The 17,770-nt window shown below is 41.7% G+C and overlaps 1 protein-coding gene across 2 annotated transcripts in view; it reads right to left on the bottom strand.

Annotated features, from left to right (window-relative positions):
- LOC121729123 (breast carcinoma-amplified sequence 3 homolog) overlaps positions 1–17,770 on the bottom strand; it is a 34,931-nt gene that overhangs the window by 14,587 nt on the left and 2,574 nt on the right. The window contains exons 3-15 of one of the 2 annotated variants that reach the window (XM_042117509.1): positions 16,581–16,680; positions 15,957–16,157; positions 15,357–15,615; positions 14,086–14,267; positions 10,025–10,273; positions 9,462–9,659; positions 9,103–9,232; positions 8,519–8,692; positions 7,069–7,220; positions 6,465–6,595; positions 5,334–5,452; positions 4,800–4,919; positions 435–3,200 (exon numbers count right to left, since the gene is read on the bottom strand). In XM_042117509.1, coding sequence (XP_041973443.1) covers positions 1,006–3,200; positions 4,800–4,919; positions 5,334–5,452; positions 6,465–6,595; positions 7,069–7,220; positions 8,519–8,692; positions 9,103–9,232; positions 9,462–9,659; positions 10,025–10,273; positions 14,086–14,267; positions 15,357–15,615; positions 15,957–16,157; positions 16,581–16,680 — 4,210 coding nt within the window. In that variant the 3' untranslated portion in view covers positions 435–1,005. Of the gene's footprint in view, positions 1–434; positions 3,201–4,799; positions 4,920–5,333; positions 5,453–6,464; positions 6,596–7,068; positions 7,221–8,518; positions 8,693–9,102; positions 9,233–9,461; positions 9,660–10,024; positions 10,274–14,085; positions 14,268–15,356; positions 15,616–15,956; positions 16,158–16,580; positions 16,681–17,770 lie in introns of those variants that run through there. The other variant, XM_042117510.1, reaches the window with a different exon arrangement.

Genomic DNA, 17,770 nt, shown 5'->3' with positions numbered 1-17,770 from the left:
ACTCAGTACTTTATCTGTGCAGGCAGTGACGTAACCTTAAGACCAAATTTCACCAACGACTGTTAAAGTTAATGCTCGAATTAGTATCACGTTAGCTGTTTTGTTTTTCATATGAATGAAAGAGAAGACAGGATATTTTAACAAGCTGTTAACACTAACAGACGTTGGTGAAATTGGGGCTAAACCTATCAATGATAAATAGTTTATGGGTAAAGTTGTGTAATTGGGGGGCTAAATAAGCTTTAAAATTTGGCATAATATATAAAGTTTAACATACAAAAATGAAGTACTTATTGTTTGCACACTGCACAGCTGTATTGATTTAAGGGGTACCAGGGTTTTTTTATAAAAGCTTTTGACACCAATTTTGTTGACATCGCGCGCTATAAACTGAAGTCCACGCGGACGAAGTCGCGGGCAACAGCTAGTGATAGATATATTTTATCATAATATTATATTATATCTATAAATACTATATTCTATCGAAGCTACCTTCCAAACAGATCCAATTTATCATATTTTTGTTTTTTTCTGCATTTTTAATTTTTTTATTTACATTTTTTCCTATTATTGTTATATTACGTTAAACTCTGTTAATGTATCCCTAACCTTTTGTTACCTATATAATGTGCCTTTTAAGACAATGAGCATTAAATTAATTACTACTTACGTCAAAATATTGTAAGCATTGTTTTAAATTATCTTTTGCAGCCAAACTCATTAAATTAGTTAATTAAAAAAACTGCTATAGGCCGGGCACCGAACATGTAGAAATTCGGCCATGACCTATCGCTACATATCACTTTCTTTCATAGGCGAAAATATCGCAGTCCAGCTTATATTGCATATTTATAGAAACTACATCACTAGCCAAATTTCCACTAGTTTGGTGACATCTAAATAATGCCTTAAAACAACCAAAATAAATCTAAAACAATGTTTACGAATATCCGAACATTTACAGAAAAATCTGATAAACGACAGTATCGCGCATCTAATGTAAAGTTACTTCTTCTTTTTACGGAGCTTTTTCAGTTTACTCTGCTTGGAAGGTAATGTCGGGGTAAGTGTGACATCGACCAGAGTGTCAGCAGGCACTATATCATCGTCTGACGACTTATCAGTATTCACTTCCTTGTCCTTAACCTCCTCATCAAGTCTCACCTCCTGCGACGTGATCTTATCCGTTTCGACCACACTAAAACCCTTCTCCTTCTTGGACTTAACCTTCTCCAGATCGATGAGATTGTACGTGCTATCCTTTGTGTCCTTCATGGAGGATAAAATATCGTCTATATTGATCTTGCATATCGGACTGCTGATTTTCTCGTTGACGTCTAGGAGGCTGTCTCTCATCACTTCCAATTTGAAGTCGTCGAGGCCGAAGTCGAGCGGCTCAAGCGGCGGCAAGTCGGGTAGAACCGTGTGGTGTTCCTCCACAAAATTCAGTTCAGAAGGCACGTCACATTCCGCGACGATCACGTCGGGTCTTTTACACAATTTTATCAGCTTCTCTTGCAACGATATCTCTTTGGGTGGTTCTATGTCGAGGATTCCCGGGCTATCTTTGCTGTCGTCTGGTACTGCGGGAGGGTCCGGTTTAGGGTTCCTAGAAGCGGCTATGGAACTCCAAGATTTGATAGGTTTCGGCGGCGAGCTTCCCAAAGATTTGTCATCCGATGCCTGGGGCGACCTCTTTCGCGACTTTTTACTTTTCGTTATTTGGATCTCCGGAAAATCGTCTTCTGTCGTATTGATCACATAGATGTCCTTCTCTTTATTGTCGGCTGTGTTGTTTTGAGGCGACGGGGACTTATTCTTTACTGATTTTAGAGACTCTCTTTTGCTTATTGCTGAAAAAGCATCATCGATATCGTTCAGCATGGTATCAACTGATAAGGTGTTTTTCCCTTTTATAAGATCAAAATTATCGTCAATTTTTATACTCGCAAGAGAAAACTCGCAAGCGTTGGTCTCTACGTCGTATTTAGTGTCAGTTTTATTTCTGTAACTATTTACGTCTGCGTCATATTTAGTATCAGTTTTACTTTTATAATAGCTGTTATTAGATTTGTTTTGTAATTGATAGCAGCTTTCAACTTCTTCCGAAAATTTATCGTCCTGCCTTTCTGGGGTCCTACTTTTGGAGGAGCGGATTTTTCGCGCCCTAGACAAATAAGACGAGGAGGAATCCGAACATTCTACTGCAGTCGATATAGACACAACGCTATCGTTCTCCGGCTGTTGTTTTTCAATAGTGAGGATTTCAACAAAGCTGTCGTCTTCATCTGTTTTTATGAGCGGCTCATCTTGGTTCTTCTTGTTGCCTCCTCTTCTAGTTTTCTTGCTTCTCATTTTGGACTCATCGGCTTTACTTTCAACAATTTTAGGCGTCTCCGCCACTGTGGATTTTTCTGGTTCATTTAAAAGCATATCCCAAGCTTGTTCCTCGGTCTTAATCGCCGCCGCTTTCTTCTGCGATTTGGATAACGCATCGACCACAAGTTCCCCGGCCGCCGAGGATTTCGATTCCACCTCCCTAGCTTCCGGCAAAATACTTTGTTTTTCGACTACCTTTTTAACTTTATCTCTGCTAATTTTAACATCGACCGAAATCTGATCGCCTACACTAGATTTCTTAGACGTACTCTCCTTTCGCGCGTCACACGTATACTCGTTTCTATCTATAGTCTCACTAGCTACGTCGACATCACTCACCGACTCGGTGGGGGGAGATCTCCTAACCCTAGCGCGAGCGGGGGGCTGAATATCAGTCGCCCGACTCCGTTTTGGCAGTGATAAAACATTATCTTCTCTCTCCTCGACTTTCGCCGAGGCACGTTCGCGCACGCTTTCATTCCTCGCATTATTTACATGGGTCTTAACATCTAAATTGGGTCTATCTATATTAGCTATATCGTTTTCGTCGTCGGGCTGCAGCTGCGCCGGGATGACCTTGTCCGTGGTGAGGGGGCGGGGCTCCGCGTCGGGGGAGTCTCGCAGGGGCGCGGCCGGCTGCACGGGGATGGTGGTGGTGGCAGGCAGCTCGGCGGCGCCCCGGTCGGGGTCCGCGAGGGCGGCGTCGAGGGCCGCGTCGAGTACGGGCCGGAAGGCGCCCTCGTCGGGGTTCGGCCGCGTGTGCCGGTCCGGGTCCCCGCCCCCCGCGCCGCCCCTCGCGCCGCCCGCCGCACGCGCCGCCCCTATACCAAAACCGAAGGCAACCGTTAGCATCCGTGTGATAAGAAACCGGATCGCGACCGAGAGGATCAACCCATATAACGACACCCTCGACTTTTAATTTGCAGCTCAGAAATTACTTGTAAAATCATTTGAATGAAAAGACTACGGTGAAAATGGTGTTGGCCTGTGCCGGTATTTGGGTGTTCTATGCGTAGATGTAAAACCGGGGCTCCCGGTCAAGTCGGAGGAGTCGGTTCGCGGTCCGGTTTCGATGGTCCATGTGGGTTATGTTTTAGTTCGAGATTTAGACAAAGCGTGGTAGTGGATAAGATACGAAAGCCAAGAGAGGGGTCGCAGGATGCCTTCGGCTGAGGTATAGGTGCCGTCGCGACGTAGAGAGTGCGTGTACGCACTACGCGTACGCAACGCGTACGTCACGTATGCGTCACGTACTTAAAAAGTTTCGTTGACACGTCCTCTCTACTCTTCCATGATACTTGTGCTCTCTTCGGTAACCCCTCCACTTGATATCGTTTGAGTACGCTTCACGATTTTATTGTAAATTACTACGCACTTTGTGAAGTATGATTCTCTTGATACAATCTTAATGACACATGAAAATATACTGTAGTTACAATTGCCACGATATGATTGTCGTATATATTTTTAATATCAACATGCAAAGCAAGAGAATATAATATCGAAGCTCGTTATGAGCAACGGTTTTTTTTTTTTTCAGAGTAATAAAATATATGAAATGTTTCAGCGCTCTTTTTGTATACTTAAGTAATGGGCAGATTTAAATTCAAGCTATACTACAAACTACTGCACATGCTACTACAAATAAAATTATTACTGCCTTCCTAGACAACGTCTAGGTTTGACCCCAGTGCAGATTAAGCATAAGTGATTGATATAAAAGTATAATTTGCGCTGGTATGGATCTCTGTTTATAGTTTTAGTTTGTTTGCAATACTTTGAAGCTAACTTTACGTTCTAGTGAGTAATGGAAATATAGCTGAGATTTCACTAATTAACTCTACTTAACGGCAGGGAGATTATATTATATCTTGCGACAGCAATATAACAGGCGTTTGACAGCAGACATTGAACAAGAGTGTGCAATACCTGTTACACAAGCTGTAACTAAACAAAGTTATAATACTTTAGAGTTTAGAGTCAGCAATTTGCATGTATCCTTTATATCGAGTTTACTGTGAAATTAGCAGCACCGAAAGAGTAACGATTGACAAAAATTATTGTAAAAAATGTTGTTTTGGTGTCTGTACCCTATATACATTCATATGCATTTAGTAAAAAACGATTCTTTCAATATTACAAACAGACACTCCAATTTTATTTATATGTATGTATGTATGTATGTATATGTATATATAGATGTATAGATGAGAAAGGCCTCAAGGTCATGAATTTGCTCGTACGAAAATTTTAAAATGTCTCATTCAACGCCGCTACTTTCGCAGTGAGAACTCTATGTGAGGATCACATACCAACAATCCAATTTTCTGACAGGCAGCAGAGAGCTACTGCTGTCACAGACCTGTCAGATTGCTGTCACAATGTTGTCGCAAACATCCTGCTACGCATGTGACACATACCGTGGTCCTCCTTCATGGCCTCGGCGAGGTCCTCCCGCAGCTGGACGTCGCAGACACCGCTACCGGTACTCAGCAGGGATTTGCGGCGCGCGCCATCTGACGGCGAGTGCTCCAGGGAACCTACGGGGGGTAAGGTATTTATATATATATATATATATATATATATATATATATATATATATATATATATATATATATATATATATATGCTTTTCGCCTTTTTATAAAGTAATCTCGAATGTCAAAATGTGTTTGCGTAAGTTTGCAGGGTCTCTATAGGGTATCATTTTATCAACCATAGAACACTAACTGCTGCCCTCAGTGACGACTATTAACATTAATTACTTAATAACGACATAGGCCCCCATACATTATCTATTTTTTTCAATTGAAGTTTAATCGTCTTTAAACACCGTCATTCCACTGTTCTTTTAAAAACCCTATTACCTTAAAACGAAAGTCTGAGGAACATGTATCATATTATTAGTGGACCCTTTTGTTATCTGATATTTGTAATCTGTGGTATAAACTTACTCGGCGATCCGTCTCCCACCAGCACGGGCAGGCGCGGGCGCGCGGCGGGCACATTGACGGGCGTGGAGCGCGCGCGCGCCTCGCACTCCGCCTCCCCCTCTGACAGCGACGACGTCGACCTGCGCACGCGCAACACACGTCATAATATTAGTAATGTATAGTGACATAGTAATATACTAACACATCTAGGTATAAATACCATTTTTTTTCACGCTAGATATTTTGTAATTTTTACCGCAAAACCTACGAGTAATAAAAACTAAGGAAACGTAGTTACGTTATGTATTACGTCTATGATGCCGACTGTATGTGCGTCCCTAACACTCAAATTTACGAAATAATGCCGTTGACATTAACTGTCACTTCCATATTTACACAACGTATTCGGGTCACATTTTGTAGACTCGTGGACAAATTTTTTGACACACTTACTCTTCCTTACTGTTTTGAGACGCAAACAATCGGACGAAAATACCGTGTCCTGCTCTAACAACGTCATTTCACGTTTGTTAGAGTAGGACGCAGCACATTTACTATAACTTATGCGTAGCTGGCCTGCAGATCGAAAATGGCCGCTTTGAGGCCGCATGAGGTCTATGAATAGGGAGCTAATCATTGCATCATCACAATGTGTAACGAGTGAGGCAAGATCGAATTATTTCGTAATATTCGAACGTGCCGTTCTCAGAAACTTCGATAGCGCGATGCAGGATTGTGGCACACACACACACAATTGTGAGTACCGCCATAGCAGTAAGTTTGAAGTCCCGAAACCACCGGCAGCGGGGCGGGAGCGGCGCGGCGCGTGATAATATAATATAGATTTATATGAATAAGCAGTCTAGTACGCCGCGCGCCACTCGGTTTTCGGGACCTGTCCATACATTGTCATGTACTGGGCCGCTCCCGCCCCGCTGTCCGCTGGTTTCGAGACATCAGCCATTGCTATAATGACAAATTGTCATTGCATGCCCTGCAAACCAAAGAAGAGAGCGTATTCCCTCTTAAAAGGCCGGCAACGCAACTGCAGCTCTTGAAATGTTACGAGTGTCCGACGGTAGTTGTGTTCCATTAGGTGACCCGTTTGCACGTTTGACCCCTTATTTCATAAAAAAATGGCCGAGCACGTACCCGGAGCAGTTGTATGTCTTGAACACGAACTGCGGGCCCATCCACAGGCGGCGGTGCGGGCCGGCGTGCGTCACGATCTCCACCTGGGACAGCCACCGCTCCTCCTCGCTCATGCACACGTCCGCGCACCGCTAACAAAAAAAAAGGAAAAACGTCAAAATAAAATCACTTCAGTCTTATAACATTTTAAAAAAGGTAAATTTAAGAAATATATGCGAGAAACATCGTTTTTAACAAAAAAAATGTATAGCGTATTCATTGAGTTTCCATACTAACATTATAAATTCGAAAGTTGTCTGTCTGTACTACTACTACCTCTTCACGCTTAAACCAGTGAAACGATTTTGATAAAAAAAGGAAATAGCTTAGCGTTTATCTCGAAGAAATTTACGGTTCCCGCACGAATAGCTTTAATGAATAATTGTACTTAAACCGCTGAACCGATTTTACTTGAATTTTGTATGCAGATACTTAGAGTCCCGGGAAAGGACACAGCATAGTTTTTGTTCCGGAAAAATATTTGGTTCCCGCAAGATTTAAAACTAATTTCAGCGCTACATTGCGAGCGTCATCTACTTTTTTGTAAGGTAAAAGGTATATTTACCCGGCAGCTAAGCGGCTGCAGCAGCGGGTTGGATGGCGGCAGCGGCGCTAGCAGGTCGGCGGCGGCCGCCGGGCGTCGGAGAGGCCACTGCGCCACCGCCTCCACGTCCACCTCGATCGCCGAGTCGTCGCTGATCTTCTCCTTAGGGATATCTGGAAAAAATGGGATATACAGTATACTAATATTTATTATATCTATGGACGCTTCACACCACGTCAGTCTGGACCCGTTCCCGTTACATATTTACGCCACCGTGGTCTAGTGGTATAGAGCGCGGCTCTTGACTCGGAGGTCGTGGGTTCGATTCCCGCGTTGGCAACATGTTATTTCCAAGTTTGGTTAGGACAATGCAGGCTGATCACCTGATTGTGTGACAAGTAAGAAGATCCATGCGTCGGATGGGCATGTAAAAAGTCGGTCCTGCGCCTGATCTCTCGCCAGTCGTGTCGGTCGTCCGTCCCAATGGGTTATGAGAGTAAAGGAATAGAGAGTGCTCTTTTGTACTGCGCACACACTTGGGCACTATAAAATTACTCCTGCGTAGCTGGCCTGGTTTCAATGAAACCGGCAACCGTCACCGAAACCGGTGTGGGAGCTATTATTATTATATATTTAAGATTTTTATTATATGAATTATTGAATTACGATACATATATTATTATTACTAGCTATTTGACCGAGCTTTGCTCGGTATTCGATAAAACACGAATAAAATGACATTTTCTAAAAACGATTCCTAGCTAGATCGATTTATGGCCCCCAAAACCCCCTATTATATATTTCATGAAATTTAGTACCTATACTAAATTTCATGAAAATCGTTGGAGCCGATTCCGAGATTCCAATTATATACAGGGTGTAACAAAAATAAGTAATAATACTTTAGGGTGTGTATGTGTTCCTTGTAGAGAGTTCACTGTGAAAGTAGCAGCGCTGAAAGACCATTTTTTTCACATCACAACAAGAATTGCTCGTTTAAAGATATATCTTTAAAGATAAGAAATTATTAAAGCCAGTACGCTGGAATAAATTACGGAATACGCTCATAAATTATTGTTTTGGTGACAAAACGTTTTTCTCCACATTACCTCTCTTTTTCTGTCATTCATGTTATCGCCCGCACGCGGATTTGGTCCACGTGCAAGTTGCCCGCATTGCATAGATCATAGATGTTTTTTCTGTCATGCGGGAAACACGCGCGGCCAGAAGCATATTGTCACTTGCATGCGCAACAGATCCCCGCGCGTGACAGGAAAATCGCCCCAAAAACAAGGATTGCCATTTGCCGCACAACTAGCTGGTTCTACTGTACTACAGTACAGACTACAGTCTGTATGTCTGCATGTTTAAAGGCCAGCAAAGCACCTGCAAGCCTTCTAATGTTACGAGTTTCCATGGGCGACGGTAGTTGCTTTTTTATAAAAAAGTAATGTCAGCGGGTTATACTCACTGCTGGCGGGTCGAGGGTGCAGCAGCAGGTGCAGTAACGCGCCGCCCGCCGCCATGAGGTACAGCGGCACGGCGGCGGGGCGGGGCGCGGCGCCGCACATGCCGAACCGCGCGCGTGCTAGCAGCGGCGCGCCGCCTCCCCCGTCCTCGGACAACGACGATAGACGTTGACGACCTAGGGACAAGATAAAGGGTCGATAAGATGTTTCCGTCATAAATTATTGATTTATCTCATTATTTCGCGAATACAATATTAAAAGATCGTAAAAGAAGGCGCATTTAAATTGTTTTCGCCCCACTCAATAACCAGCTGCCTTACTCCCGACAGAATCTGAATCGAATCGAGAATCGAATATACTCGCGCAAAATCGTGCTGCGGCTCAATTTGGAACTAATTTGATCTCAACGGGTTTTCCCACTCCTGACAGCTATACTAGCGCACGATCGTGCTGCGGCTCAATTTGAAACTAATCAGACTAGTAAATCAAAATCGTATGAGTTTCAGGTGTAAGACGTCTGGAACATATTCCCTACTTCTGTCAATGGCAAATACACCCCCATGTCAGTGCCAAACAAAACAATCACCTGAGCTGGTTCTTGTGATGGTGTGCGTGGGTATGTTGTGAGGGCGGAGCTGCGCTAACGGCGCGCACGTCGCCGGCTGCGGGTACGGCGGCAGGCGCGGGTTCGGGAACCACGATCCTGCCGCGTCACCCTGTAACAACAACAATAATTATAATTTTACACACACTTTAGAGAGTAATTTTGATGTATATATTTATATATAGTATTTCTGGTAGAAAGTCCGAGAACGTCTTGATATTTTGTCGTCCGTCCGTCCCAAAAATTTATAGTTACGAGCTGCCAGAAGCTATTTTAAATTTTCTGTACATGCTGACGGCGAACACGTGCGTAACGCCGCGCAGCGTTGACAGTATACTCACCGGGCTGGCGGGCGCGTGCGGCGGGCCTATCGGCAGGCCGGCGGAGCGGTGGAAGCGCGACAGGCGGTTGACGACGCGCGGCTGCGTGTGCGTGCGCACGCCGACCGCGCCCCCGTACGCGCTGATCGCGAACACGTGCGTCGTGCCGCGCAGCGTCGACACGGCGCACCAGCGGCCGTCGTTCGATATCGCTATGTCCTGGAAATACATCAGTTATAGCTGTTAAAGTGTGGTCTTTTTCTTTCAACGCCCACAATGTTATAAAAAATTTGTCATTCACGTTGTAAGTATAATGCGTACCAATGTCAAAATTAAGTAACGACGCTATTTTTTCTATATTGTCAACGTAAGTAGTAGGTCATTTTGACATTTGAATTCGGTCTTAGTGGCAACATAAAACGATTATCCATTTTTTCACGATTTTTCTACGAGTTTCTTACGTTGGTTCTTAATGCCGGGTGAGTTCCCATTTCCCAAGCTTAGGCATTATTGTAGAGTCACGTTCAAAAAATATGTAGTATGATTTTTTTTCTTATCATAATAAAAAAAAACGCTATACACACCTGCACTTTAGCCGTCGTGTCACCTCTATGGAGCACGTAGAGGTGATGAACTGACGCCAAGTTCGGTCCGCACGGGTGGGGGTTTATCCGGAACACGTGGAAGTCGTGTCCGCGGCGGTCGGCCGTCACCAGTATCATGCCGCTGGCGTCGAACTGTAGCGCGATGATAGCGTCGGAGTGCGCCACGAAGTGCGCCACTATCGGGTCGTACGGCTCCTCGCACTCCTGCCCGTCGTCCTCTTCGTTGTTCTGAAAGAAGTATATTGTTAGTATGTAGCAAACCAAACAGCGCACAATCCTGCATCGCGCAATCGAAGTTTCTAAGAATTGTAACATCAGTCTGGGTTTGCGCCCGTCACGTTCCGACGCGCTCCGTGTTACGATCTCTGTGACGTCAATTTTCATTTCGTATTTGCGAGTTTTTTTTTTGTTTCCGAGTTTAAATATTCTGAAGTATGATTATTTCGGTTATAATTATCAAATCAAAAGTGAACTTATGTGAATAGTTTTGTTTCTTTAACAAACTTTCGTATTATTATTTTTTTCGATCTACCCGCATTGTGTTGTAATTATGTGTGAACCTGAGGAAGAACGTACGATGGAGCCTGCACTCAATGAGATGGCTGCGGAGGCTGTTAACATAATAGTGCTGGAATCTGGAGAATATGAAGGAGAGGTAGACTTAGAGTGGGATGATGCAGGTATGTCAGTAGGTCATAATAATCTCGACGATGCAATCTCGACGATGGCTGCAACATCGCTATGCAATCTCGACGATGGCTGCAACAAAAGACGACTAGCAGGTAGTTATCCAGAGCCGCTAGCTGATGATGGCTTTACACTGGTCACGAGATATAAGCGCAGGAACCTGCAGAGAACCCCTCCATCTGCATCACCTAATCCGCCAGCTAATTTACGTAATAATTTTGAAGTTTCTATAACCGCCAAGACCGATTTTCTACCGAAGCAGTTAGTGTTTGCAAAACTATTGGCTAAATACAATATTCAGGGCATAGAAACTATCAAATATAAAAGTCCTTTAAAACTTTTAATTAAATTGAAATCCGAGCTAGACGCAAAAAGTTTTCTGAATAATAAGATTACACAGGATTATGAGTGTGTTTCTATGATGCCTAATCAAGAGTCGTCTACCACAACTGAGTTCAAGAAAAAGAACAAAAAGTCTAGACGTCAGACGCGATAACGAGGAAGTTTTTCATACATTTCAGATAACTAGTGCTGAAATCCATACTGAAAATAAGCAAGTTGAAAAGTCTAGCTCTAGTACTAATCGTAAGGAAAGGAAACGTTTGCTAGAAAGGATTTTAGATAAAATAAGAGAAGTTTTTATAGCAGAAGGAAGTTTAAAAGATAAGTTTAAAATGTTGATTGAATTTTTCTGGTCCTAGTAGATGTTTTACAAGAATATTTGAATTTTGAGACGGTGCTTTAGTTTATGGGAAGAAACAATGATGGCCAGTAATATCAATTCTTTACACAGCGGTATCAACATTTTTCAATGGAATGCTAACAGTTTAAAACGTAAGGCCAGTGACTTAGAACTTTTGATGTCACAAGACAAAATACATATGGCTTTTGTGACTGAAACGTGGCTTCTAGTGTAAGCCTGAAATTTTCTGGTTATAATATAGTGAGAGCAGACAGAGACGATTCATATGGTGGTTTGTGCGCCATAATACATAAATCAATAAAATATTCTGAACGAGTTTCTAATATTTCTAATTCTGATATCCAGATAATCAATATTTAATGCGCATCACACTCTATGGTCTTGCAAGTCCGATAGAAGAGGTGAAGCTGTTTATAAAGCTATGTTTGAAAATGATTTTATATGTCTTAATGACGGTGCGCCTACTAGAGTGAAGTGGGTTAACGGTAGCCTTCAAAAAACCTCGCCTGATATATCATTTGCTTCCACAGACATTGCTGTCAATATGAGTTGGCAGGTTACAAATGAATCCTTAGGCAGTGATCATCTAGTGTTAAAGTTAAGTTGTGGTTTTTATAAAACGAACAGATACATTAAAAAAAGAAATTATAAAGCAGCTAACTGGGTAGAATATACTAAAGAAGCAACGACAATGTTTATTCATGAAGAGGTGAATGATGTCCAAAAGAGCTATGATAGTTTTACAAATCAAATTAAATATTTGGCTGACAAGCACATCCTTCAAACCCAAACATTATTTTAATAAGGATCTTTCAAAGGCAGTTGCTGAACGGCGTCTTGCATTGGCGCAGTTACGGCGTAATCCTACACCTTCTAATTTGCTTCTATGGAAAAACAAAGTATCCCAAGCCAAATTACTTATAAGTAAAGAAAAATCTAAGTCGTGGAGAGAATTTTGTTCCAGTATCAACCACGAAACATCAGCATCCGTAATGTGGAGAAAGATGCGATGGATCAAAGGCAACACTGGACGCAGAGATACTGTAGATCCTCTTAATGCTGAAAAGCTACTGCATTCCTTGACTCCTGATTATGTTGCCGAGCAGGAGCCAACTTTGCCAGAAAGACAACCTTCCATTATAGAATCACCCATTACTTCAGTTAAATTTAGTACGCAATTATTTTAGCAATACTAATCTCCCAATTCTAGCACAAATTAACTCTGAATGGAGTAATATTAATGTATATGTAAGTGAAAAGTTAGAAGCGTATTCATTAAACACATGGGTGTCTTCAATAGATGTCGAAGAACTCATTGGCGATATCGCTCCAAAACGGAGCTTATCTGATTGTGAACTTAAAAAATATTTTTTTGCAATTCATATCTGATAATTATTCTGATTGTTATAAGTTATATACGGATGGCTCTAAATGTACTCAAGGTGTCGAAGCTGCCTTCTTCGATCCCCAATTAAACGTTTCACAGAAGTTTAAATAACATAGAGATAATAATATAATGACTGCTGAACTTCTTGCTATTAAGGAATCACTAACTTATGTTAATAACTTGAACAACAATAACAGTATAGTTATTTTATCAGACTCGAGAAGTGCTCTCCAACACCTTCGTCGGTGCGCCACGAAGCAACGTGGCTCTCCGATAGCCTTCGAAGCTTTGTATTTATTTCGGCATGTTTCTGGAAAAGTTTCAATTAAACTGCAATGGGTTCCTGCCCATGTCGGTTTAATTGGAAACGAAACTGCGGATGCGCTTGCCAAGAGTGCAGTTATGGATGGTCCCGTGGTCTGTTCTAAACCTTTTGTGAATGAGCTTCGTCATCAGATTAAGGAGAAAGCGCTCGAGAAATGGAAATACCATTTCGGCGAGGAATTACAAAGAAGTGTTGGAGTTTGGTACGGAACCATCCAGAATAAACCAGTATGGGAGCCTTGGTTTATTTCGTGTAATTTATCGAGAAAGTTGTTGGTGTCAGCCTTTAGATTACGATCTGGGCACATTCCAGCAAATAAATTTTGCTACTTGGTTGGAATTAAACCTTCGCCTAATTGCGATGTGTGCGAGAAGCCCGAAGACCTGTATCATGTTTTGCTGGAGTGTGCTCGGACTGCAGAGCTAAGATCAAGGCTCTTAGGTGAGTTTGGCTGCCTGCACAATGGACGGATCAATAGTGTACTTTCGGAGCCGTTGTCCCCAGAGGCAATAAAATGATATAGTTATTTGGATCTGTCTCTTAAGTAGGGAACACTGTATTCACCTATGAGGCTGACATTAACACTGAGTGTTAAAAGCCTCTGTAAAATAAAAAGATTATAAAAAAAAAAAGAATTGTAACATTCGAAATGACGTGGGCTTCGGTCTGATCGAGCATAAAACCTCACTCGGTCGTAAGATCTTCCGTTGTGGCACCCTACAAGTAGATGGTGCTTTGGGCGACTTTGAAGCTTATTATAGTTTCAACTCCTTTGCGACGCTGTACTATCAATAATGGTATATGGTGGACTAAGATAGAAATTATCTAAGCTATGTGAAACTTCTTAAGTGCTGAGACCAAATCATTCCACCCCCACACATCATATACTTAGAAAACTCCTAGACTTTCGATCTCGCAGCTTGCCGAGCGACTCTCACCTCTATATCGAGCACAGTGACGACGCCCGGCTGCTGCAGCTCGGTGTGCGGGGGGGAGGGGGACTGCGAGGCGCCCCGGCCCCCCAGACTGTGCGCGACGCTCTCCCCCAGCCCGCGCAGACCCTTGCTAAGGGACTTGGCCGCGTGCAGCACTGTCGCCGTGTAGCTGGTCACGCCTTCGCCTGGAAAAGCATCATCATTATCAACGCGCTGTCACTAACATAATTAGCTTGACATATAATTATAGCCAATGTTTATTAAAATGTGATAAGCAGTTTAGAAGCTACGGTAGAACAAATCTGAAAACATAAGAATGCTTTGCCATAGTCAGGTAAAAAGTTACCATTGGCCTTAATATCATTTTTACCAATGACGAACGATTTTAGCCTCTGAAAGTATGATTTTTATTTCATTACCTAACTTGTAAAACATGTGGCCGTAATTCAAGTATATATATTCATGACTAGCTGTTACCCGCGACTTCGTCCGCGTGGACTTCAGTTTATAGCGCGCGGTGTCTACAAAATTGGTGTCAAAAGCTTTTTAAAACCCTGGACCCTGGTACCCCAAACTACCCAAAACAGCTGCTGTTCAGTGTGCACATAATATATATATTTTTTTAATTAAACTTTTTCATAAGGCACACCGACCCCCGGAAGCGGTAGCGCGATCTAGGCGACTCTTGGCGCCATCTGTTATGAGTTTTTGGAACTAACTTAATTTGAACAAATTTACGCATTTTCACCCCTTACAACCCCTTTTTCCAGTTAAAAAGTAGCCTATGTCCTTTCTCAGGCTTTAGACTATCTGTGTACAAAATTTCATAACAATCGGTTCAGTCGTTTTGGCGTGAAAGCTAGACAGACAGACAGACAGAGATACTTTCGCATTTATAATATTAGTATAGATTAATTTATGCAAAATAGGCAAATAAAAATAGATTAATGTACGATTACACTGCCTATGAAAAGCATTGTTCTTAAAGTCAATACCGTATCCGTAACACAAAGGAAGTTTGATGCTTATCTTTTAAACCATGTATGTAGTGTTTATTAAGCATATTATAATATTATGCAGCCAGTATGTCTTGCCACATATTTATGTTTTCATTTCACCTTTCTGCTCGTAAGTAAACTTCGCAGAAACTTTGCCAGGAAGCCAATATTTTCGCGGGAATCGAATCGACGACAGAGCCATCCAATTCAAAGCTTTAACCCACTACACCACTGAGGCATTAAATTATTTAATTAGTAAGGGGCTAGTATACTTACTTTCACATCCCCCACTGCTTCGTTTCAAGGGGTTAAGTTTTTTATCCGCATAAGCCAGCCAGCGGTCACCAAGTGCTATGGGGTTGATGGTGTTTGACCCCCCCAGAGGGTCCGGGCAGGGGTAGCAAGTCGTTATACTGAGTCTGTCCTCCAGGGTCCCAGCATCGAACACAGCAAAGCGCTCAGAGAAGGATACCACCACAGAACGCTTGTTAGCAAGCACATCTAGAATGGGGTTCTTGAATTTTATGCTCTTCACCTGAAAGGATGCAATATGTGAGTTTTTGTTTAATCTTTTATAATACGACAACATTATAATGGAAATAACCAGGCATGGAATTTCATATATAAATTTTACATATTGTATAAAGTTTTATGATGTTAGCAAGTATTATTTTTGAAAAGTTTTAAGAGCCTCTTGCGCCAATCTGGTTTAAACGTAATGTGAATATTGTCAATCAAAGGAAGGCATGAAACTTACAAGATATAAAAAAGTCCATTGCTTTTATCATAATATCACAAACTCAATTTCGATTATTGATAAAAATTTTGTGTGCTAGAATCAAGTAGGCCCATTTATGAATTTCAAACTCAACATACCTGCTCCCCGCCCCTAATCGATATGAAGCTCAGGGCACAAAACGGTGGTCCGATGCCGGCGGAGTCACAAAGTGCTATGAGCGGTCTCTTCGCCGTGAAGCAGTCATGCTCGGGGGTGGGAAGTATGCGGAGCACCCGGACTGTACCCTGACGCCATGAGAGCACCTCCTGAGCTTCCCCGGTGGGAGACACCAGCCACACCTGAGGAATTGAGAGTTAACCAGCTACAGTCTTCACAAGGTTACACTTTGTTAAAATGTGCAATCCGCATTCATAAAATCTATATGTCTGGATGGAAATTGGTAAAAACATGAGTAAATTATCGTTGATCCTAATTTCTTAGTATTTTTTGTTGATCCTTATTTCTTTGTATTTTAAAAAATTGTATAAGTAAACATATTTCTTTGTTACTAGATTTAGCATTGGTTGGTGCAGAAATTGCATTTGCCAAAATAAAACTATTGTAAAAACATAATATTTTATGTGTACCAGTTTTGTGTTGTTTTTTTTAGACAACACAAAAACACTTTTTGTAACCATAACTTGATGGTTAATCTTACATAGGCCAAAAAATAATTCTACCTTTATTATATTACTCCACAAAATCTATAAAGTCACACTAACCTGTACACCAGACCCGTAACCCAACACCAGGAGTAGCGGTTGCACATCAGTATCGCTGTCTCCCTCGGGAGTGGGCTCGTTTATATCTGCTGTCTCGAACCTGCAACATTGAAAGGGAATTTCTTTACTACCACTCTCTCAATTTGAAGCATATTAATGGTCAGATTTTGCAATTTCATTTATTATAACAATACAATAATTATGATAGTGTCATGTAGCAGTTTGTAGTTGTAGCACAGAATATATATTAGTAGTACCAACAGAAGTCTCACTTGCGAAACCCGTTTAAAGAAATAACGACTCATGTTACTATACTATTAAGTTCAAATTCCGACCGCGCAGTGCTAGGTGCCTACAATTATATTCACCTACATGTCCGCTCTCTGTCTATCACATAACTCGTACCTTTTCTGACGAAATCAAGGTTTTCGCCTTTTAGAAAACAAAATACTCTTTTTTTAATTACTATTGGTATGAATAGCAAACCTTTTTATAGTAATATAAAATTTTAGTAACCCAACCTATATTTTATAGTAGTTTTATATAGGTATTCGATTATAGTGCAGAAAACTTTTACAATTTAAACATAGTAACTTTTGTTTATTTCTGTGTAGTTTGTGCGTTTCTTTGTATGAAATTGGTTTATTTGCTATGTTTGTATAGTTTTTATCTACTTTTTGTATTTAAATACCTTATTCAAATACATATTTCATTGGCCTTTCTTAATTGTTCATTTTTATAAGATTTATAACGATTTTATCACAGCGGTTAAATCAGTATCATGAATAAAATTGTCTATGATCAGTAAACAGTAGATACGCGACGAAAAATCTTACGCGTGCGTCACCGCTCGCTTGTGAGTCCCTACTGATTGACCACCCGCGGGTGGTACTTATAGTTCGATACCTATTCTCGCGAGTGGGACAGGCCTGGTTGTAGGCACTTTGTGCGAGGTGGCAACTGGCAGTCATTTTGTATTAACTAACAAATACTTTGTGTTAAGTGTGTGCAAGTACTTAAGGTGAACATTATTTTGTTATTTTTTATTTCTTGCTAGGTTCCTGGTAGTTTGTGCTGGGTAACAGAAACACGGCGATTTACTTAAATTACTTAATTCTAGGTGGCAGGTAGGCTGGTTTGAGTGGCAGGTAGTCTGTGGTAAGTACCCTGTACCAGGTATTTTGTGTTAA

The sequence above is a fragment of the Aricia agestis genome, chromosome 7, assembly GCF_905147365.1.
Source record: "Aricia agestis chromosome 7, ilAriAges1.1, whole genome shotgun sequence".
NCBI classification, from domain to species: Eukaryota; Metazoa; Arthropoda; class Insecta; order Lepidoptera; family Lycaenidae; genus Aricia; species Aricia agestis.
This window is presented reverse-complemented; position numbering and strand designations above follow the sequence as displayed.